This window comes from Teleopsis dalmanni, chromosome 2 (assembly GCF_002237135.1).
Source record: "Teleopsis dalmanni isolate 2A chromosome 2, ASM223713v2, whole genome shotgun sequence".
Lineage (NCBI taxonomy): Eukaryota > Metazoa > Arthropoda > Insecta > Diptera > Diopsidae > Teleopsis > Teleopsis dalmanni.
The window spans coordinates 23165899-23189772 of NC_051847.1; the positions used below are offsets into that span (position 1 = coordinate 23165899).

Consider the following 23874-nt stretch of genomic DNA (forward strand, 5'->3'; position numbering starts at 1 on the left):
AGAACAATCAAAGCAATAAAGTTCAAATAAAATATTTATAAATTAATGAAGTTAATTATTTTGTAGTAAATCTGTAAGAAGTTTTTTATATTAATTAATTTTCTTTTAAAGCAATAAATATTGCCTTAAAATACAAAATGTTCCGCACTTCATTATATCAATCACTAAAAATCCATTAAATAATTAATTATTCATTGGAAGCATTTCAATTAAACTTACCCGGCTCTGGAGTAGTGGTTAGTTCATTGGTTTCATTGGCGTGTGTTTTATCCAGGAACACAACAAACGATATCACAAGCAACAAGGCCCACATGGGCTTGTGCCGTAATCGTTGCAAGAACCGTTGAAATTGTAATAAAAACATTTCCTTCAAATATTTACGCTTTTTCACAAGTCAAATTCTCATTTAAGATTAAAACTGTTTTCAATGTGCACGCAATTCCATGAAACATAAATTAAGTTTCATTTCGTATTTTTTACATTTTACTCGAGCACTTTATTCACTTTAAAATATTGAAAAATATTGATTTTAAAAATTTTGCAGAGTTCAAAAAAAGAAAAAAAAAAAAACCCAACAACTTTATTACTAAATAAATCTTCTCAGGGATGCAAAATATAAACAAGGATTTTAATCAGAAACGTTCTAAGTAAATCAAAAATTTTATAAACAAATATCGATGGAAAAATAAACAAATCCTTACGGAACCGGAAGTAAAATGCAATTTAAATTCAGAGAAGAAAGCAATGAAATTAAAGTTTATTTAATACAAAAAAAAAAAATTATTTAACTAAATTTGAGTGAAAAATATTGCGATAATATATAGCAAATGCAAAAATAATTTAAAACCATTAAGCGTTTATCTCTTAAATAAAAAATATAAAAATGTCAAAAAATTTGTTTGAAAGCATGGCTTCCAACTGAAAATGTCATTCGTTTAATTTACACACACGTGCATCGACAAACATACATACATACATACATCCATCCATCCATCCATACATATATACATACATACACAAGCTAAAAGAGTGAAGCACAGCATAGAACCGTCAGTCGCATTTGTAAATATTTCGAATTTTCACATATCGTGTCACATCAGGTGGCATATGAAGTAATTTACATTTTTTTCTTTTATTTTGTTTTGTTTTTGTTGTCTTTATTTGAATTCTGACAAAGTCCTTTAAATTTTATCTTTCAAACTCATCAAACACTACTCGCTAGCTATCCTCGATTTTCACCGTTCTGACGAGTACGACGTTCAAAAACGAACTGAAATCGAAAGCTAAGTGCAGCCGTATTTATAGCCGTCTAAGCAAAGTTCTGACTACACAATATCCTTTTTGCCTGTGTTTCGGTGGAAAAGTGCAATTTGCATTTTGTTTCGTCAGGACATGCGCAGTGCACTGAACGAAAGTGTGGAGCTTTTACGCTCCTTGATGGTTTATTTTGCCGGCAAATGTTTGTTTTGAATTATTGTAGCGGCAATTCGCGCGCCACAAGTTACCATTTTGCGGTCGTCGGACCATTCGATTCAGGTGAAATGTCACTGTCTTGATCTGTCTTGATTGACGTCCGCGTGCGTAATTGTTTGCATAAATTTGGCTTAGCACACGTATTTAACGAGCTTAATTTGATATAGGAGTATTTTTTTTTGTATTTTACTAATATTATTTATTAGTGCAATTATATATATATACAAATAGGAATTTGGGTTTTAGATAATAACTCGGTCAATCAAATTTCTTTGCTTTTATTCATGTGACACGCAAGCAACGAGTATCTTTGCGAAGCTTACACTTCACAAAAGATTCCAAATAAACATGCGGTTGTTGTTTAGTGCCGCCGCTGCACAGTGTAACAAAACAAAAATTAGCCGGTAAAATTCGATATTTTCGGAACCAGTACAGATATTGATATGAAATTTTCCTTGAGATGGTCTCTATATTAAGTCTAATTTGAGCTCAATCGGCTTACCGGAACCCCTCCAAATTTTAGCACAAACATGGAGCATTTAGAGGTGTCCCTTGATACCTCAAAACCTATGATAGGTAGAAAGAATTTTGGTGTCCAAAAAACCTACATTATAATACATATGTCCCAACTTTTCTATGGTATTCCGCTCACTGTCACACCCACTCCATACAAAATTTTCATATAAAATCGTTTATCGTTAAAAAAAAATTTTTACTCCTATTAGACTATATATATTTATTATGATTCACCCATTAGTTTTGAAGTTATTTACAGTTTTCTGCAATTTTAGAGAAATTACGATTTCGCAAAAATTGGACCATCGCAAAAATTTACTTTTTATTCAAAAATAATCATTTTTAATTTTTTTAAAGCTTTTTTAAAGATTTAAAAAAAAGACCATCTCAAAAATTATATTTTAGAAAAGTTTCATATCCATATCTCTACTGGTTCCAAATATATCGAATTTTGATTGGCTAATTCCTGTTTTGTCACACTGTGCGCTGCCACTACGATACAAAGTAAATGCATTTTTCTCCATTGCATATTATAGGAAAATCATCGACGCCTTATTGATACCTAGCCATACTTAAAAGGTTTTTTGATGTAAATGGTATGGTGATTAACGCAGATTAATTTTACTTCGTTGATATAAAAATCCGTACCTATGCGTAGCAATTAAAGTAAAGTGAGGCAGATCCCACATATAACTCAACTACCTAAAAAAATAGACGCTCGATCCACATAAACAGCAAAACATTTGAAATTCCCAACGAAACACTGAAAGATGCACCCATAACATAGAGTGCAGGCTGATTGAGAGAAGACACTAACTCGAATAATTTATATATAATAACACCAAAGTTTATAAATGTCTAGAAATATTTTAAGCACGTAAATCATATCACTTCTAGTAAGCACTAGAAGCATATACATTTGTACAAACAATCCTAATGAGTTTTTCTGAAAGAAACATTCTAATAAATGCTTTATAATATTTATTTATGAGAACAAAGTCAATTTGGTAATACTATATGTATTTGTATATAAATTTTTTTAAAATACAAGCGCTGCCAAAATAGCAGGAATTTTTTAAAGTCTGAGATTAAATTTAGTAATAGGTGGTTATTTACAATATTAAGTGTGTGTCAAAAAGTGTTCTCAGACTTTAAAGGCTAAACATTTTAAAAATCAGCGTCCAGCGTAAAAACACGTTCCATACGCTTAGTGGACACACCCGCTTTTCGGTATTCTCCCACACGCCTTTCGAAGAAATTCGTTTTTCCATCCAAGGAAATCAACTCCATAAATGGAAATGGATTCTTACTATTGTAAACCTAAAGTAATTTGAATAAAATATTACGGCTTGCAAGTAAAAAAATGAATTATACAAACCTTGCCAACGTTGAGCTGAACTAGCAAACGATCGGCAACAAATTCTATATATTGGGACATAAGTTTGCAATTCATACCAAGGAGATTAACAGACAAAGCTACAGTTAGGAACTCTTTTTCAATTTTAACAGCATCTGTTATAATTTCAATAATACGTTGCTTAGATGGCCGTTGCACCAAGTGTTGAAACATAAGGCATGCAAAGTCACAATGTAATCCCTCATCACGAGAAATTAATTCATTAGAAAATGTTAAACCATGCAAGATGCCACGTTGCTTTAACCAGAAAATAGCAGCAAAACTTCCACTGAAAAATATACCTTCAACCGCAGCAAAAGCAATGATACGTTCACCAAAGTTCGCACTTTTAGAAGAAATCCAAGCTAGTGCCCATTCAGCCTTACGCTTTACTGCTGGCATGGTCTCAATAGCATTAAACAAGCGCTCCCTAAAAAATATATTTATTTTACAATACATACAACATATGCCATAAATAAATATACCTTTCGTCATAATCCTTAATATAGGTGTCAATCAAGATGCTATACATTTCGGAATGGACGTTCTCCATAGCAATTTGAAATCCGTAGAAGCATCTAGCTTCAGCAACTTGAACTTCTTTGCTGAAGCGCTCCACTAAATTCTCGTTAACAATACCATCAGAAGCAGCAAAGAAAGCTAAGATATGCTTAAGAAAGAAACGCTCGTTTTCTTTCAATTTCTCCCAATCATCCAAATCCTTAGCAAGGTCAACCTCTTCCACAACCCAGAAAGAAGCCTCAGCCTAACAACAAAAAAGAAACAATAGCTTAATAGCTGAATTAACTCCAATAAAACACAAGCTTTTCTATTAGTAAAAATCAATTTAAAATTTTAAAAATATTAGTATTAAAAATATTAACATAAACTTTAGAGAATATAAAATAAAATAAAGTTAAAAAATAATTGCACAGCTCTCGTCAAAAAATTTTGCGCCTCTATTTTTTTCACTGAACGCACCAACGCGCAAATCGAAAAACAAAAAGTAGAATTACAAAAACAATTTCAAGTGAATGCCGTGCAGACATGTTGAAACATGTTCCCGCGCAAATTAGTCATACAATTTTTGCCATGACCTTCGAATTTTTCAACGGTTTTTCCCCGCATTTCTTTATTTCACAACAACTTACTTGTTTGTACATGGCCCAAATGTCGTAATATTCTATTGGGAACATAACAAAGCGACGAGGGTTTTCTTGCAGTAAAGGCTCAATAGAAGGATCGAATGGAACCGGAGCCTTATTAGCTACTGCATAGACAGAATCGGAAGCCTCAGCAGAATCAGGTTTAGCGACCAGCTCTTCGTCCTTCGTCATTTCACGAACATTAACCTTCTCCGTCAAAATTTTGCTTGGACTCTGTAAATATAAAGAAAATACAAAAAATCCAATAAGCACTTGTAAAATAATTTTTATTCCACACATATGCACTTTAAACATTATATATTGTATATACCTTAAGAGAAACCTTCTCAAGTTGTTCAGCAATATTTTCTTTACCAACACCAGCCATTTTGTTTAGTTTGTTGCTCTAATCAGATAACTCGAAATCCAATTATGTAAAATAACTTAACTCGCGGACACCAAATGCACGACTTGACACCTCGACGTTTAGAAACAGAAGAACAATGCCGGTTTCTGCGATTGGCCTTGTATGAAAGCCTGCAGTGTACGTTTTCATGCATTACACAAATATTGTGTAACTACACAATGACTTCATACTTGTTGCTTTTCAAACACTTATACAATTTTTTAATGTACATTGATTTTTTCATAATTTACGCCACTTAAATTTTAAAAATCAATCTATATAAGAGAATATTAACGAATTAATAATATTCTTTTCCAAACCATTCTTAATATGCAAAACTTTATTTTTGTATGTGTGTAATTACACACGATGTATGTTATTAAAACTACAGCGAAACAGCTACAGTATGACATAAAAAAAGATGACTGCACTTGCAACTTTACATAACTTATTACATAGTATATAATATATACTATATATAACAGCATATAACTTTGAAGAACAAATTTATTTTAACTTATTTGAAATATTGGCATTCAAACCATATGATCACAATTTTCCAACCAATTGTATGGTTTAGTTTCTTATAGTTTACAATTGTGTATTGTAACTAATGCTATTTCTCTCAACTACACAAAAATACTACTTACCTTGTTTAACATTGTCGGACGTGAATGCATTTGAGATTTTTACGTTTCCATCATAAAACATGAGTGACAAACATTATCGAAAACTAATATTAAGCATTTTTATTTCATTTCATCAGCATATTTATTTCATCAGCAAGAAGGTCAACCATAGGTTCATCTATTTAACTAGGATTTACTAGGATTCCATTTAATTGCTTGTACTTTTCTTGTGGATTCATGTTTTCCACTTATACGGTGCTGTATGAATACGGATATAATCAATTTATGATCACTAGCTGCGTACACATCTGCCACTGTCCATAGACTGTTTTTACAAATACTTCTACTTCCATTATAAAAAGTGTGATTAATGCCATCATTAAGCAGAAAGATATACAGTGAAATAAAAGCCTCCAGGAGTGCAAAACCTCTTCTGTTTGTACATCTGCTGCCACAGGAAGTGAATCATGCGTTAAAGTCCCCTGTTATTAGTAATGGTGATTTCTGTTTTGCATTCTCTACAAAGTTATCAAGCATTGTATTGAAGTCTTCCATGGTGTCGTGAGGTGAAGCATAACAGCTGTAAAAATGTATGCCGTCTATTTTTGCATATACGGAGCCATTATGCTCGATGCTCCAACCATCCCAGTCCGGGACGTTAAACAGTTCTGAAATTAAAAGAACTTCTGCTGCTAGATTTTGTTTATCTATTGGTATTGCGTAACTTCACAGTGGTTTAAGTTGATTTGAAGACATTTAACCATGAATATGTAGTTTTCTATAAGCGGCTTGGTAAACTAAACAGATTTTATTTAATATGTCATAATTGTTGTTTTCGGCAGGGTATAGAAGACACCTGGGTGTGTTGCCGCAAGATTTGATTTTATGACCTGTGATACCGCACCTAAAGACGCTCCTGCTCGGTTGATATCATTTTTGCACTATTTTGAAACGTGCCCATATTCCACGCATTTATAGCATCGAATTGGTTGTAGGTATGCTCTAACTTTACATACTTCCTAGCCAATCTGAATGCGCTCAGCATTAAATAAGATCTTAGCGTTACGTGTGGGTAAAACGATTCTCGCAAATAATTTAAACGAAATTCTTAATTTTGGAAAAGTATCCAGGAGTGCAACCAGTCGTATACATTCGAGTCCGCAGTTCCTTCGCACAAAATTTTATCAAGTAAAACAAACCAAAATAAAATCTTTAATAATTTACAATCCACTGTTCGATCAGTTAGGAGCGATTGCATTGCATTGTATTGTGTGCGAAGTGTTTAACATAATGGTTGGATTGAATTGGTGTTGTTTGTGTTATTATAATATTTATAATGTTTTTCTGCATTCTATCGTTTATATTTTTGACATTCGCTACATCTACGCCAACGAATTAAACTTTAAGTTTATAGTGCGAATTGTGTATTATCTGTTTTTTACTTAGTGTGAAATAAGAATTTAATTTAAGAGAATTTAAGAGAGCTTTTAATTAACTCTCTTATATCAAATTTGGAAAAATCTTTAAAATTAAATATTGTATTATAATTGTCAACACTTTGTTTTACTTTTTATAATTATGCTTAAAGCCAAGTAAAAAAATGTGTATATTTAAATGTTACTAATATTGTTTAAATTAAAATATTTAATATTTATATATTAATAATAAATGTCTTTATTGTTAAGCTTCGCTTTATTGTTCTCTATAAATTATGTAGAATTATTCTCTTATTATTATTAAGATTTATTGGGTAAAACCAGAATGTAATATAGAAAATTATAATATTATAGTTGCTTCTCTTTCATTTGTTGTCGGTATTAATTGCTACTCACGTAAATATTGTTCAAGTAGTTGTTGTTATTGTGATTACCGTTAGTGTAGTTTTTGCTTCTGCTGCCTCTGATATTGTTGATATTTACACAGTTGTTGTTGTTGTTTTCGAGGCAGCTATTACTGCTGCTGCAATGGTGTTACTCTTTGTCGTTATTCTTGTAAACGCAGCTGTTGTTGCTGAAATTCTTGCAGTTGTTGTAGCTGCTGTGGTGTAAGCGATTCCTTACTCGGCTGTTTTTGTTGCTCTTCGCGAAATAGTTCTTGAAGCAGGTCTTCTATCTTTCGTGGTTGCATCACCTTTTCTTGTTGTTGTTGTTGTCGTTCTTGTTGGGCTTGTTGTTCTTGTTGTTCTCGCAATTGTTGTTCATGTAGTTGTTGTTCACGCAGATGTTGTTTTTGTTTCTGTTCTTGTTCTTGTTGTTTCTGAAATTGTTCAAGCAGTTGTTGTTGTCGCAGTTTTTGTTGGTTTTCGCGCAATTTTTGTACTTGTTCTTGTTGTTGTCGCAATTGTTCTTGCAGCAATTCTTGCCATGGTTTCTGTTCTTGTTGTTTTTGTGGCTGTTGTTGCTGTTTTTGAGGCTGTCGCTGTAGTTGCTCTTGTGGTTGACGCTGTTGTTGTCCTTGTGGTTGTCGCTGTCGCTGTTGTAGTTCTTGTTTTTGTGGCTGTCGCTGTAGTTGCTCTTGTGGTTGTCGCTGTTGTTGTTCTTGTGGTTGTCGCTGTCGCTGTCGCTGTTGTAGTTCTTGTTTTTGAGGCTGTCGCTGTAGTTGCTCTTGTGGTTGTCGCTGTTGTTGTTCTTGTGGTTGTCGCTGTCGCTGTTGTAGTTCTTGTTTTTGTGGCTGCCGCTGTTGTTGCTCTTGTTGTTGTCGCTGTTGTTGTTGTCCTAATAATTGCTGTTCACGCAGTTGGTTTTGCTGCTGTGGTGTAAGCGGCAGCTGGAACTGTTCTTGTACTTGCTGTTTTTGAATTTGTCCACGCAATTGTTGTCGTTGTTGACCTAATTGTTGTTGTTGTTTTCGGAGATCTTGTTGATTACGCAGTTGCTGTTTTTGGTGTTGTTGTCTGTTTTGTTGCTGTTCTTGTTGTCGCAGTTGTTGTTCTTTTTGACGCAGCTCTCGTTGCCGCTGCAGTTCCAGCTGGCGTTGTTGCTTTTCGCGCAATTGTTGCTGCTCACGTAATTGTTGTTGCAATGAAATTATAGTTTGTTGATCCCGTTGTTGTGTTTGCAACTGTTGAGCATTTGAAGTTATAACAACAGCAATCACAATGATTGCTAGATCTAGAATTAGTTTAATAATACTATATATTATTAAACAATAGTAATTTGTATGAATGTGTATAAATATGTATAAATCTTTTAATTTTTGATTGAATGGAATAAAGAGTTCTTGAAAATACATTACTTAAATGAAATATCCATTGAATTTTTAGTTTATTGAATTTTTAGTAGCCCTAATAAATAATTACAAAAATTATTAAATAAACTGAATAGAATAATAATGATTTTTAATTCAAAATTCCAATAAAACATTTGCATAAAAAAACTTAAGTGACTCATGCTCGATCTCGATTGCATGGATGCATTGGATTTTATAAACTTTTTAGTAATTTCATTTTAAATATATATATATATATACATAATTATATCAATTAAGTGTGTGTTATCGCAACAACTATTTTATGTATATATATATATTGTACATATAACTCTTAAACTATTAATTGCACTTTTTGAATAGAACTTACGAAATATTCCCATCTTTTATGTGTAAACTCTTAAACTTAATAAATTTTAATGAAATTTTCCAGCGCTAGTACTAATAATTTTGTTGATTTAAACTCGGAGATCTGAGCAATACTGACGTTAGAACTGTAATTACATACAGTTTCAATCAAAACCGGAAGAAACAAGCTTAAAACAAGTTTGAATTTCTATTAAAGAGTGTCTAGAGTAATGTTTAACAAAGTAAAGATGATGTATGATATTAGTATTGATTGGTAAACGATGTTTCATATAATATTTTGCAGAAAAACCAGTTAAATTGTAATGAGAGACTTTTATTTTTCTTAAGTAATATATAATAAAAAGTTTAAAATAAACATTAGGAAATAATAGATGCAGTAAAATTGTAGTGATTATATTTGCAGTGAAATGACCCATGAATTTAAAATTGAAATATTTATTCTTAAGGCTAAATTAGGTGACATAGACTTAGCTAATGTAGAAATCTTAGGTGGCAAAAGTCCCCATGCCGAAAAACCCGTACAGATTCGATATTGAGCACATAAAGTTGAACTAATGACTTATTTTGTTGTCGTAGATATAACAAACGTAAACAATGTAAATGGCAGAACGTAAAAAACTTATTAAGGCCGTGTGCGAGTTCGAGTAAATTGATGGTTAATTGAGTGAAATAGTAAATTATGTATTTCAGCGACTGTTGGTATTTACCAGAATTTCGTTTAGGGTAAATTAGATAAAAATAATGTAAATTAGGTATTACTATTATGTGAATTTTATAAGATGTTTTATAAATAAATTTGGAAACTTTTAACCAAAAATAATAAATAAGTGCAATAAATTAATAAATAAATATTTACATAATTGCAGCACAAAAAATCCCTAGGAAATTTTAATTTATTTTACCTCAATTTACTTGAACTCGCACACGGCTTAATATTGACAGTGTGCATAAAACAAAATAACATAAAAACACAAACAACACAGTCAGTTTATTGCTTACGGCACAACTAATTCATCTTTTACGTAATTCTTAACTGATTGGTAACGACAATATTATACAAAAAGTATTCATCAAGTCAAATATAAAATTTTTATTTTTTGTAAATTAAATTTTAAGTGAATTATAAAAATAAGAATGAAGGAGAGAAAGAAAATTATCGGTTCAATTTTGATCACGATGATGAGGCTTTGTGTGCTTCGTCACGTTGGTCGAAAAATTGTTGCTCAATCGTAAACGTCAAAATGTGTGTGTTTTAGGAATAACAATTTCATTATATTTTGGAGAAAAAAATCAATAGATCTAAGTTTATATTCTGCAAATAAACAAATTCTTATACTTTCCATTTTTAAGTAAAGGGGTATAATTTAGAAAATATAATTAAGTTGACAATTATTACAAAATGATACAATAATATTACGAGTTGCATGCTATTGCTCATTTCAAATGGCAAATTGTAAGTGTTCATCTCTATATATTCTTTTAGATTTAGGTACAACGATAACCTATAAAATAGAAGTAAGAATACAAAATACTATGACACTCTATATTTCATCCTTTTTGGTCATGATTAAAAAGAGTGAAAATTGCCGAGACAGTGAGTTCGTTATATGACTATAACGTCTGTATGAAATGGCCTTAAGAAACTTAATTACCCCTAAGGATTCTATATGAAGCACTAAAAATTTAAGTAAAAGTGCTTGGTAATATCACTTTAATATCAATATGGTGATTTCTTTAATTATATTAAATTTATATAATATATTCAAAATATAATATAAATATTACTATTCGTAAGCTCATTTATTATTGTTCCATTTTACACAAAAAATATAATATGAAAGAAATTATATTTAATCTGCGGCTTAGCTGTAAATAACATCGGTGAAAGTTGTAATTGAAGTTGTAAAATGTAATCCTTTGAGCTTTCATCTATGTTCATAAAATATGCATTATTTCACGTTACCAATAATAATTAAATCATTTATTACCGCAGCTGTGTTAAATTTCAGGCTTGAAATAATTCAATCGATGATCGTAAAGGATTTCAAGTATTTTTGTTGTTTATCTTTTTTTTTGGATGAAGTTAAATCAAAACCATAAAATACGGACATTATATATGTATATATATATACACAGTATGTGAATTTGGGTAAACATTTGCATTCCACCATTCCATCATCAATTTTAACAATTTATCATAAATATTTTTTCAGTTGTACTCAACCTAGTTTTGTTTCGAGAATTTTGCTCAAAACCACAATTTTTAGTAGTGAACCAAATCACTCAACTATGAAATAATCCCAATTGAGGTTAACTGCAAATAAATTGATTTTATTTGCGTTGATTTGTGAAAGCCACTCGAAATGAATTAAATGCAAAATTTTAGAACACAACAGGATTGAACTGGATGCAGTTGGATGCAGCTGGATACGAGTATATGGACAGAGTCGAAGCAAACAAAATGGAAATACCACAAACACATTAACGCTTGATTGGTTTGCAGGAAATTGAAACATGTAAATGTATACAAATGCATAAACAACTAAGTGATTGTGTGCGAATGCGAATATAGATACACAGGATTATACCGATAACGATTGCCAACGATTGTTAACCAGCGTTACGATAGATAAAACTGAACTCAAACTCGAACTGAAGCTAATATTTATGTATATGAATGTATATGAATGGGCAACGGAATGTTGAAACACTAGCTTAATAGAATTTAGTTTCTTGCTAAATGCAAACTGTAACAAATAATTTTCAACAACATTAACCACATACGCAGCATTAATTGGCATAAATAGCAACAACAACAAGAACAACAAAAACAATAACTGTAAACAACAACAAACTGCAATAATGATGATAACATAAACAACAATCTGTAGTTGCTAGTACCATTTTCGTTAAAACAATTTCAATAGATTTCACAAAATTGGAATGTAACCGGAAATGCTGTAGCATATCCTGTTAAGCAGCAGCAGATGTGAATGCATTTAATTTCTGCTTCAAATGTTTTACTCTGTATGGAGTGCAGTTTGTAAAATGAGTTTCAAGTATTTATTGCACGTTAATCTTGACAGAAGGCACACCGCACCAAATATGGTTCTAGAGCGGACGAAGTCAGAACTTTGACGTTTGTGTTGGGCACTCATTTCCTAAAATGTTGGAAGTTAATCTATTTTGAACAACATGCAATTGCAGACAGTTGTACTGCAGTGGCCGTTGAATGGCTAAAGTAACAAACTATAATACCAATTGTATCAAGAGAGATTTAATAAGAGCTGCTATGACACCATAATAGTCGTAATAAATGTAAAGTCCTTAATCGGAAACGGAAGTGCAACAACGAGTAATGACAATGCTTTATGCATTTTTAACTTTCTTCTTCTTATCTCGCTTTATTTTCGAATACACATTCCATAGAATATACTACATTCTATAGCATAAAAATTTAAGCTATAAGCATAACCAAAATGATGCTTTGCCTTAGTCCTTAGTAGCCGCCTAAAATTATGTGACAAATTCAAACCATTAAATATAAATTTATTTTATACAATCAAATACATTGCCATTTGTCAGGACATCACTTGCTTAGCTAGATACATTTGTGTTTTGAAACGTTCCGTTTATGAATATGTGTAAACATTTGTTCTGTTGTTGGCCGCAGTTGTTGGATTTGTTGTTGTCATTGTTGTTGCAATAAACAATTTGAAATGTTGCAGCAAATTGTCAACATAAATTATTGCACATTTTTCTGTTTTGCCAACAAATGCAGTGAATGAATGCATTTTTATCTGCAGCTGTAAATTATTTATTTTTGATTTATTTTTATTTATTTGTTGATTTATTTAGCTAAAATTTTATTCGTTTATAGTATATAGAATTTGTTGCTGTTATTATTCCTATCCTTAGAATGTGTTTGATGTTTAACAAATGCTTAAATCTGTTCAGTATCTGCTTGTTTCGTTCCTTTTTCTTCCATTTATGTTTTTATGTACATAAACCGAAGAAAATATTGTACTCACAATATGAAAACAGATTTATATTTCATGAGCTGTTTTTATTAAGTTTTTTTATCGTAATCCTTTTTCTGAAAAAAAAATTTTCATAAACATATTTGTTTGATGTTCTTAAGTTTTAAAATAAAACTTTATTTAAAAAGCAGCAAGGAAAAAATTTGCGTTTTCTGTTTGTTTTTTTTTTAACTAAAAACTTTTGGCACATAAAAAGAGAAATTTTTTAAAAAATAAATCATTTGAAAAAGGATTTAAATAAACATAAATAAAAGAAGAAATTATAGATTCTCTATCATATAGAGAATACATATGACACACAGTTTTTTATGGACTAAGCATATTTTCCTCTCTGCGTAACATACTAAAAATATTGAGGTAATGGTACTTTATTGACCACTAACAAAGTAAGGTAGACATGTAGTGCTATTAAAGTTACAATTATTTTAACTATGTCTCTAATAGATATCGGTAAAGATCCAAAGTTATGCGTATGGCATCTTGATGCCAAACAGTTAAATCTATCTACACTTCTATTTACCAAAACAATACTCCTTATCTTTTTTCGCTTCCACATAATATGATGCACTTTACTTACCTACTTATTAATTATAATTCTATTGACTATATTTTTAAAAGATATTCCCGAAGATCTCCAAAGTTCTTTACATAGCATCGTGATGTCAATTAACCCACTCCCACCTATATACCAAAACAATGCTCCTTCCTTCTTCTTCTGAAGGCTCCTCCAATAGCCTTCACGTAATATGATGCATTTTACTCACTTAATTGATTATAACAACCCGTTATCGGCACTCACTACGGCACTCACTGAATATGCCTCTGCTATGTGCGTACTTTGTCAAATCTCGTACATCAAGCTAGGTGGAGTTTCTTTAACTTGATTACTCCACCGGAGACACGATACAACTCTACGTCTACTTGCTGAAACTGTCGTTTTACAAACCTTTTTTGTTGGAGCATCGTCAACCATTATTCCCGCATGAACAAGGTACCTTATTATAAGTGCCTTATTGTATTTTCAAGAAATGCAACCGTTATTAATTGAAACTGTAACAATATGATATACTTTCCTCTTTGGTGGTGGTCGTGGCTCATCTAACACTTCTGCTCTTTTTTGGGTCACAGCACCGAGTAAATGCAAAATGAATATAGACAATCGAAGTTGCATGGTCTCATCTGCTTGGTTATAGATTCATATCTCCGGTAGGATATCTTTTCAATGACTACTGTCTGGGGCTCAAAGGAGGAAGAAAAAAGTGTCACTCAACTACTCTACCACTACCCTGCAGTTGTCTCTAAGAAATCGAGCATCTTAGGGTCCCTCTTCTCCAAATGTTTAACCGATACCGCTGATATAGAAAATAAATGCAATAATAAAGTGGTGTCAGGGTCTAAAATATTGGTAACTAAGTTACTAAGTTAGTTTGTGGATACAGATTAAGTGTTGCTAATGCTGTAGTATACAATATAAATTAGTCGCATGAGTGGTGATTGGCTGCTAATAGGTGAACATATATCATTTTCCATTTGCTGAAGCCTATTTTCTATATTCTCTTTTATCTTGACAATGCATGTATAATAACTTTTCAGCTCTGTCAGAAATTTCAATACCTTTTTTCGGAAATAACTATAAGGTTTAAACTAATAATCTTTTAGCTAATAAAGTTTCAATTTTCATGAACTAAAAAGAGGGAAAAATTGGTGGATATTATTTACTAACCCAAAAAAGAACACAAATAACTTTTGAACAATTTAAATTTTTTAGTTCAAATACTAATACACGGTATGGTAAAAGTGTACGCTGCTATAGCATTTGGCGACACCATTTGTTTGCCATTGTCAAAAAATGCTTTTGACAAATTTTTGTCAAAATTTGGTTTCAACTAAAATTGTAGCACTCAAAAATAGTCACTTAAAAACATTTTAATGCAACCAATTAGCACTACACACATACAAATATGCATCCACCTATTTGCATGGGACCTAATAGAACTTCAAAGTACACATTTGATATTAACTTAAATGGTCGATCTGCGACAGGATGTGCAACGACAAAGTAACAGCCGCAATATGTGGCTTCCCATAACACCACAGTTTGATTCTTTTGACAAGCTCAAGCGCAGTGTATAATATATGTTCTAACCGTTGATTTCCTTTTTATATATTTTGAATCCGCATCCACTTGGTCTTTGTCCTTTGGTCGCTTTAGCCAACAGAAACTCTGACACTCTCAAACAAAGTTCCACTAAAATAGTTGCATGCATGCAGGCATTGCAGCTGAAATTGCAAAAACAGAAAACAGAGTCAGAGGCAGGGAAAAATCCAGAAAATTCAAAAAAATAAAAAAATACAAAAATGAAAATATTTTAATAAAATTTTCATTCACTGAGGCGAACATTTAAAACTTCTAACAACATCGGGCGGAGCAATTTAATTCGAAGCTATTCAATTACATTCGCAGCCAAAATGCCAGTGAAGGCGGCGGCGGCTTCATTTTATTTTATTGAGTATTTGAAACAATTTCCAAATAATTTCCAATTTAAAGCAACATCCACAAAGCACATCCAGCAAAAGGACGATTTCGGACATTTGTGCTCAAAGCCTAAACGATAACTAAAATTTCGATTTTAATAATTATTTTTTTTTTTCCTTTTGCCTTCAAATATTGACATTTTTTAGAATTGTTCAACAATCTGTTGGCAAATACTTTATAAAATAAAACTTTATGAAATCAAAAACGTACAAAGGATTTATTTCATTTAAGCTAAAAATTTAAATATTTCATTTAAAAGAATATAAAAAATTTTACACTCTTATTTATAGAATTATAGACATCAAGAACGTCAAGAATTGCTTACAGCCTCCAAGAAGATTAAACTCGCTTATGTCGAGTAGAATGGAATTGCAAGAAAGATAGTTGTTGCATTTAATTGATGTGCCTAAAACCAGAATAATCAGATTATGTACTCATGAAAATAGATTTTTATTTGGTGTAAATAATATCTTTAATAATGACCCTCGACTGAATGAAATCTTATGAATTCTTACCTTATTTACACTCATTGTTAAGTTTATATATTCTCTAACATGATCTCGAACATCGACCTGGATTGCTATTCGTAAACTGCTATTGTTTGAGTCTACAGGAAGCATCAACTGTTTAAAGGAATCTAGTTTGTTTAAGACGGTATTTGAGTTTATCCATACTTTAGTAAAGTTTTCATCTTAGCATGATTAGTATTTTTCCGTGTCGTTATCTTTTTTAAACTTTGTAGCTGTTAATAAATTTGTTTTTCTCGTATTCATGAAACAAGATTAGAAGATTTGTACTATATGTATACTCCTCAAAATGCTTCTAAGGTTTTAAAGGGAATACCTGAAACATTAAACGCTCTGTTCTTTTAATAACTGCATGTCCCTTTTGACTAAGTTGTACTATATACTCCTCAAAATTATTCTAAGGTTTTAAAGGGAATACCTAAAACATTAAACACTCTGTTCTTTTAATAATTTCACCCCCCTTTTGACTAAGTATCCAGATGAAAAATATACTCCAGTTGTTAAGTAACTATACTTAAGATTGAAGCGATATTAAAATCTACACTGAACTTTTTACAGGACACTGTAGACTTAATTACCACATGAAGATTATAGGTGTGGTAGAAAGTGATTCCTGTCGACTCTGTCATGAGGAGAAGGAAACATCAGAACATATTCTATGCAACTGTACAGCGGTTGCAAGACGTAGACTCCATTACCTTGGAAGTGGGATATTAGTCCCAAGTCAAATAGGTAAAATTAAGCCCACAGCAATTACATTTATAAATAATCTAAAATTGTCATAGTTGGGCCTTTAGGCGCACAATAGATCTTTTAGGTCGGGGTGCTTCAATAGCCTATTACTTAAATAAAAAAATAAGATTGAATACTCAATCAGTCTTCACTCTTTTTATCTGTGAGAAAGTACTTCACATCTGTTTTTCCATTGTGTATGCAACATATATTAAACAAATTAGAATTTTACCTATATATAGACTATATTCGTCGATGTTACTATCCATTTTATACCCAAAATAGAACTTTCCTTTAAAAGAAAAATTAATCGAAAGGTGTGGAAATACAATTCACGCAAAATCATTTCTCGAATACCTCGATATCAGATACTAATATCAAAAGTTACAAAGTTCTTAAAGATAAGAAATTGGATGAAATTATGTAGAAAGATTCTGAATCGATAATACATTTATCACAGAAAACTTCTAGAAAATCAATGCTTATGCAATAAACTGGTATAAAGTCTATTTTAATTATGTCGTATACGTAACTAACACGAAGCTTGGGTTTCATTGAAAATACGAAATGACTTTAAGAACTCCAAGATTAAAACTAACTAACATTAGGTCTCTCATTGTGTATTTAAGGCTTTATTAAAGATTAAAAATCACTTTAAATACTCCAAGACTTGAGCAGTAGTAAATTGAGCAAAGAGTTATATATAAATGTGTATTAAAGATCATCTTAGTAACTAATATGGAATGTAATTTTTTTTTGTATTAATAGTAGATAAATAGTATAGATTCTCATATTAGATCTGAGACATGTTATAGAATCAATAAGCCATGTCTAAATTATCTTTGTTAAATTAATTTACTAGTAAAGATTATTATTTTATTTATTTATTTTTAGAAGTACTCTTTATTTTTTTCTATTTAAGTGGATAACTAATTAAAACGAGTACAATATTAAATAATTAAAAAAATTAATTCATCTCAACAAAACGAATATGAAGCAATACAAAATGATACTTATATTCATACAAAATATTAATGTTAATGTTGGGGAACAAAATTGGTTACAGTGTAAATTATAAAAATTAAAATTTATGACTAAAATAATGTAATGTGCGTTGCTTATACGCAGCGTGGTGCCTGCCAGTGTTGGGTAATAAAATTTGGCACCTAAAGCCAAAAGTTAATCGAAATATTAAGCAAAATGTAAAACATGTAGCAACGTTAATAATAGCAACAAACAGTAACAATGAAAGGAACAAAAGTAGGAGTAAATATTTTATTACAACGCCTACAGAACTTAATAAAAAATTATTTTCCTTGCAACAAACAAGTCGGAACGTGAAACTCACACAAATACCAATTGAAGCACTCTATGGGAGCACGGTGAAATCCCACCTTGTATTGAGTAGAGCAGACAATGCGCATATCTATATAGAGTACAGGAACCAATAATCATAACTTTTAAAAGATTTATGCCATATCGTGTGTACTTTCATTCCCCTCAAACTTCAGCTAACATTTCATGCACAAGAGAATTACTTAATTTACATAAATTGTACGAGTACACAATTTATAAAGGCAAATATTGTATTTTGAAATACTTTCTATTCACTGTTTCACTTGATCCCCCTTCACCGGCAACATCCCCCTTCATTACAACATCTTTTTGTGCTATTTAATTACACTGTTTCTAATTAACTCCTACTTAGACAATTTTATGGTGTTGTAAAGTGTGGCACAGCGGAAGGATATGAGAACTCAACTCAGATGAATTCAATGTAAAGTCAAGGCGATGTGCTTCCTTATTTTCCTGTGTGCCACGTCAATGTTTCAGAAATTTTAAAGTTATTGTCTGCACATTTGAGGCAAATCGTAGGGGTACACTTGACAATTTTATAATGGAACCCTCACTCGACAGTCGCGGGGAAGTGTAGTAAAAATAAGTTTGTCATGTTTTAATTAAGCTATGCAATTCATTTTTATTGTGTTAATTGTAGAAGTTGATATAAACTTTTATGACTGGGTTACACAGTTAAACAAAAACTAGAAGAGTTCAAATCATAAATGGAATAATTTTTTTAAACTTATTTAGCTATACAAGTTGTGGTCCCATAAGAACTTGTAATAGAATTTGCTTAGATTTTATGATACAGTAAAAGAAATAATTTTATTTGTCATTTGTCGAGAATAAATTCATTAGAGAAGACTTAAACTTAAAACGAAACATATTATGTGCCTTTAAAGAATTAAATCTAAAATAGTTTTATTCATAAATAATTAGTTTATAGAAATAAATTCAATATATTACGACAACATATACAAATGTTTATATAAATCAGTTTTAGTACTTAGTTTGGTAACTTATAATTATTAAACCAGGGTTTCCACACGTGAGGAGTACCCCACACAGCAGGACAATTTGTCTATTCAAGTAAGCAATTTCTGTTAAGAGGCAATCGTTAAATACAAAATATGTTTTATATATTGTTTATAATTATAACAGCAAGTAAATTTGTTAATAAACTTTCACAACAAATTAACAAACCACCAGTAAAATGTGCGAACATAAAAGTCAAGTACGGCTTTGTGTCAGTTGGCGCTGACTCTGAGCTTCAAATTTGACAGGACACGAGTTCAATCCCTAGTATTTGCAGTATCAAAAAAAATTATTTATGAATAATTAAATATAAGAAATATTTCCAAGACACTGATGATGGCCATTTGACAATACACAAAAAGCAGCTTTATGGTTAGCAAAAACTTCAATTAATTAAAATAATATAAAAAGAATTTTTGTTGTTGTAATTCATTACTTTTGGAAAACTCTTCACTGTATATTATTTATTAAAAATCATACTCACTCACATTATTGAAATAAAAACTTACTAGCTATGATTTGTTATGATTTTAGTTTATAATAGCTACCGTTTTTACTTTTAACCTACTTACTTAGTTCACCCTGTTTTTGGATTTCAACTCAAAGTAAACTCTCTTTCTAGACGTCTCTGCTTTGTGTGCGCCTCCTTCAGTTGTCTCTCATACACTTCTTGCTTTGCTTCATCTTTTAAGGATAAGATCTACGCTATAGAATATAGTATGCTTCACATATTGTTATCTTTTCACGACATTTGCAAGGTAGATAAAAGCATCAAGTTGAGGGAGTAACATGTTTTTTTAATCTGACCTATTTCTCTAATCTGACGCAAATGGCGATGAATTGGCGACACACTTCAAAGATCTGCAAACCATATTGCAAGAATAGCACTCAGATAGAACCCCCAAGGCCTGTTGCACCAGCACAAACATGGCGCAGAACACAGGACAGAGAACTCAATAATGTGAATTATAACTGGAATAATATATGCCGCGAAGCACTTAATAGAGTTAGATTTAGATCTATGGCAGAGGTGTCCTATGCTCCACGAGGAGAAGAAGACAACAGTAAGTTAGAACACTATATATTATAGTTATAGTTATTATATATAGATATTAACATTTTTTGTTAAAAACTATTTAGTTAAAAAAAATTCTTGCTTTGTGTTACTATATATCCATAATTTTAAAGTATATTTTTCTATTTTATCTCACTTTGCAAGAGTGCTATCTATAATTTAATAAATCTATTTTCCGCATTTTTTTTTTTGTTTTTTTTTGTAATACGTTTTGAAACAACAAATTTAATTTAATTTCCATTCATATGAATTGTAGTTTTTTATCTTTGTCTATACTTAACTATAACTTTCACTATCGCTGATAATAAATTTACACTCAACTTGTTGGTAAGCACAGCAGTCGTGTGTGGCAGTCTGCATGTCTGCTTCCGTTTCCGCTTGGTACAAATAATAAAATATACAACCACCTTTCTGCACTCTTTCACATACAATATATTTTATATATATTTATATTAAACTAATATATATGTATAATACACTAACAGCAGCCACTGTAGCATTACTGTTGGCAAGGATTTGGTAGTGAATGTGCAAATCGTATCTGCTTTGTTGCACCTCCCATGCATACGTAAATCTATGGCAGCTTACAAAAGCTAGTGAATAGTTAAATAATAACAGAAAAAAAGATGAAAAAAGCTGGATGAAAAAATGAAAAAATGTTATAAGTAGCAAAGAAAATAAATACATTTATCGTATTATAAGCCATAAGCCATAGCCGCAATTCCTTTTAACCAGACTTGGTAACATGTACCCTTCAACAATCTGCCATGCACACTATAATCCCATCATTGAACTAACATTCATAAGTATTTAACTTTAACACGTTGGTTGGAAATTTCATTTTCAATAAATTTGCAAATAAACAGACATGCACACATCTTAACATAACATACGTGAGTTTCGCTGGTTAGTACAATACGTACTGAGGATTAATACTGAGGCGCATTTAATTATTATATTTCTCCATTTTCCTTGCTCTAGTCTTGCAAGATGTTGGCTGACATTGCTTTAGTGATCAAAGCGGAAATTGTGCTTTACACTGTGTCACATCACATCAAAGCCCACATATTAGATACGCCATAGTAGAATTGTATTTAATTTTGTTTTCTTTGTTTCCGCCATTTTTATTCATTTTTGCTATTCGTATCTTATTTGTATACATTTCAACAAACAGAATCAATTCCCGCAAGACGCTACTTGTGCGTTTTCTCACGAATATCATCCTTCTCTGCCCACTTTCCATCAAGTCTGAGTTATCCTTGTTGAGTGATGGTGGTGAACATAAGGCAAAAGGTAAACAACTGCATGCTTACTTTTGGTTCTTGAATGTTGCAGTGTTGTGGTTTCTACAATTATTAAGATTTTATTCAGGACGTCTTATTTTGTTTCCTATGCAGTGAATGGATTCTGGATACGAACGAAACGCAAATGTAATCTTGTACCAGACAGAAAAATACTGGGAAAGAAATGCCATACACGCTAAATTGGAAATATATATGTTTATCCTTAGAATCACTAAAATATCTGAAGTGAAACTAATGAAGAGAATTAAATTATTGGATTTGTAGGAATTAATCGAAAAAAAAAAATTTTAAAACTTTTCCAACTTTAAACATTGAAAATATTTATATATGTTCTGTAGAGAGAGGTTCTCTAAAGAAACTTTTCTCCTTTTTAATATCATGTTTGTTATGCACTTTACTATTACTTATTTCATTCCGCATTTTTATTTCCAAACAAAAGTCAAATAGGAGAACTCCTTGAGGATTGCAAACCGGATTTGTTTCATTCGGATTAAAAAGAAATGTATCACTTCGGTACCAATCTTTGCTTTGCAAAATAAGATCTGATTTTTGTAGGAACAGTTCCGACTGAATATTTTTATGTATTTCTCGATAATATGAAAATGTTGCTTTTGTATGTTTCGACTAACTAACAAAAAAGTGTTATTTGATATCATATGTCGCATATTGCCATATCATATATGACACATATCAGTTTTTTTGATCTAATTGTAATCAGACGAAACATTCAAAAACAATAATTTCATACCGGATAGCAACACAGACCTTTAATTCAGTCACTACAATATCCAACGTAATGAAACAAAGTCAAGGTAGCCTAGCCGCCTTAAGTGAAAGACATAACGGGCCTCTTCTGGATTCCAGAACATCCTAACATAACTGGAAACGAAATAGAAATAGGAACTGGCGGAAAATTATATTATGGGAACTATAACAATCAATTCAATAACAAAAGAGTAAATACGAAAATGGGAGATCGAATTCTACAACCGATTATAGGATATTTCGCGGAGTAATCAATATTATTATTATTAATTGTATTTTGTCTTGAATTCTCCAAAGTTTTTTAAATTGCTTTAGTTTAGATTTTCTATTAGTTTCTATTAGATATTCTATTAGTTTCTATTAGATATACATACCTATTCTTGAAATAAGTTTGTATCATTCCCTATTTTAACTGAGTAATGAGAGGGTAAACAGCTATTTTAGTTATATCTATATTAAAAATATTTCTCTATCACAGTGTACTTCAAAAATGAAACTGATAAAATAAGGTTTGTACTAGTGAAAAGTAATGATATTTTCTTCAATTGCATATTACTCATACCCTTTATACAAAAAAATGCTGAAAGGGTATATAAGGCTTGGAAATTTTTGTAACACATCAAAGAAAGTGTCGTAGATCCCATAAAGTATTAACATGCTTGATCAGCTCAACGAGTAAAGTACATTTAGCACTATCCGTCTGTCTGTTTCAGTATCCCGTAAGTTTTTTGTTATTCGAAACACATACTTTTCGGTAGTGGATCTTGAACATTTATCGGATTAGTTGAAATTGGACCACTATATACTATAATTGCTATATAAATTAAACATTCGGCTATGACTTTTTTCCATTTTTAATAAAGAATATTGAAAGAAATTTGCGTCAGAATACTCGTATACTTATATTGGGTGAATTTTAATCATATTGAATTATGTGTGTTTTCGCGTGAGCAACGCTACTGTTAATATACTCGCCGTTAGGAAACTTCGATGTCAAAATTGGGCATCGCTAGTCGGTTTCGTCACTAAAAGCCGATTGATATTGTGGATTAAATTTGGAATTAATTTTGGAACTCAGCCATATTTTTTATTAAATGTTAAATGTATGAAATAGTGCTGATTAGATATGTTCGTGTTATAACCAACAATTTAGGAACACGTTTTTTTAGAGAGACTTTTTTATTTTTGAATGTATTTACTTCTAATTTAGAATTTAATTAACAGCTATAGAAGAGAATTTTCTTCGTAAAAAATATATCGATTGATTCAGACTTGTATATATGTAGGATTTTCTACAACTGATACTTTATATTTATCTTGTTATATGAAAATCTTTTTATTTGTTTATGTTTTCAACCAAATTTGAATTTTTGATGGA

At 31.1% G+C, this 23874-nt stretch overlaps 4 protein-coding genes across 7 annotated transcripts in view; 1 reads left to right on the forward strand and 3 right to left on the reverse strand.

The window, feature by feature from the left end:
• The window catches only part of LOC119680286 (locomotion-related protein Hikaru genki), a 45922-nt gene extending 44670 nt beyond the window's left edge, over positions 1 to 1252 (reverse strand). For 2 of the 3 annotated variants that reach the window (XM_038093035.1, XM_038093032.1), the window contains exons 1-2: positions 1017 to 1252; positions 220 to 503 (exon numbers count right to left, since the gene is read on the reverse strand). In XM_038093035.1, coding sequence (XP_037948963.1) covers positions 220 to 364 — 145 coding nt within the window. In that variant the 5' untranslated portion in view covers positions 365 to 503; positions 1017 to 1252. Of the gene's footprint in view, positions 1 to 219; positions 504 to 1012 lie in introns of all 3 variants that reach the window. The other variant, XM_038093034.1, reaches the window with a different exon arrangement.
• The window catches only part of LOC119680282 (serine/threonine-protein kinase N), a 463907-nt gene that overhangs the window by 273121 nt on the left and 166912 nt on the right, over positions 1 to 23874 (forward strand). The window lies entirely within an intron of this gene.
• On the reverse strand, positions 2953 to 5121 carry LOC119680289 (ribonucleoside-diphosphate reductase subunit M2-like). Its single transcript, XM_038093042.1, has 5 exons — positions 4862 to 5121; positions 4537 to 4764; positions 3871 to 4151; positions 3368 to 3815; positions 2953 to 3309 (listed from the first exon to the last, which is right to left on the reverse strand). The coding sequence occupies exons 1-5, from the start codon at positions 4916 to 4918 to the stop codon at positions 3157 to 3159; spliced, it is 1167 nt and encodes a 388-aa protein (XP_037948970.1). The 5' UTR covers positions 4919 to 5121; the 3' UTR covers positions 2953 to 3156.
• Positions 7444 to 9234, reverse strand: LOC119681663 (putative uncharacterized protein DDB_G0271606). The gene is made up of 2 exons (XM_038094921.1): positions 9143 to 9234; positions 7444 to 8675 (listed from the first exon to the last, which is right to left on the reverse strand). The coding sequence occupies exons 1-2, from the start codon at positions 9153 to 9155 to the stop codon at positions 7549 to 7551; spliced, it is 1140 nt and encodes a 379-aa protein (XP_037950849.1). The 5' UTR covers positions 9156 to 9234; the 3' UTR covers positions 7444 to 7548.

Bases quoted from the DNA above. Each gene is read 5' to 3' on its own strand.
- LOC119680289 (XM_038093042.1), bottom strand. From the start codon at position 4,918: ATGGCTGGTGTTGGTAAAGAAAATATTGCTGAACAACTTGAGAAGGTT. The intron at 4,765-4,861 runs GTATATACAATA...TTATATTTACAG, and splicing joins TTGAGAAGGTTTCTCTTAAG to AGTCCAAGCAAAATTTTGAC. The intron at 3,310-3,367 runs GTTTGTATAATT...AAATTACTTTAG, and splicing joins TTCAGCTCAACGTTGGCAAG to GTTTACAATAGTAAGAATCC.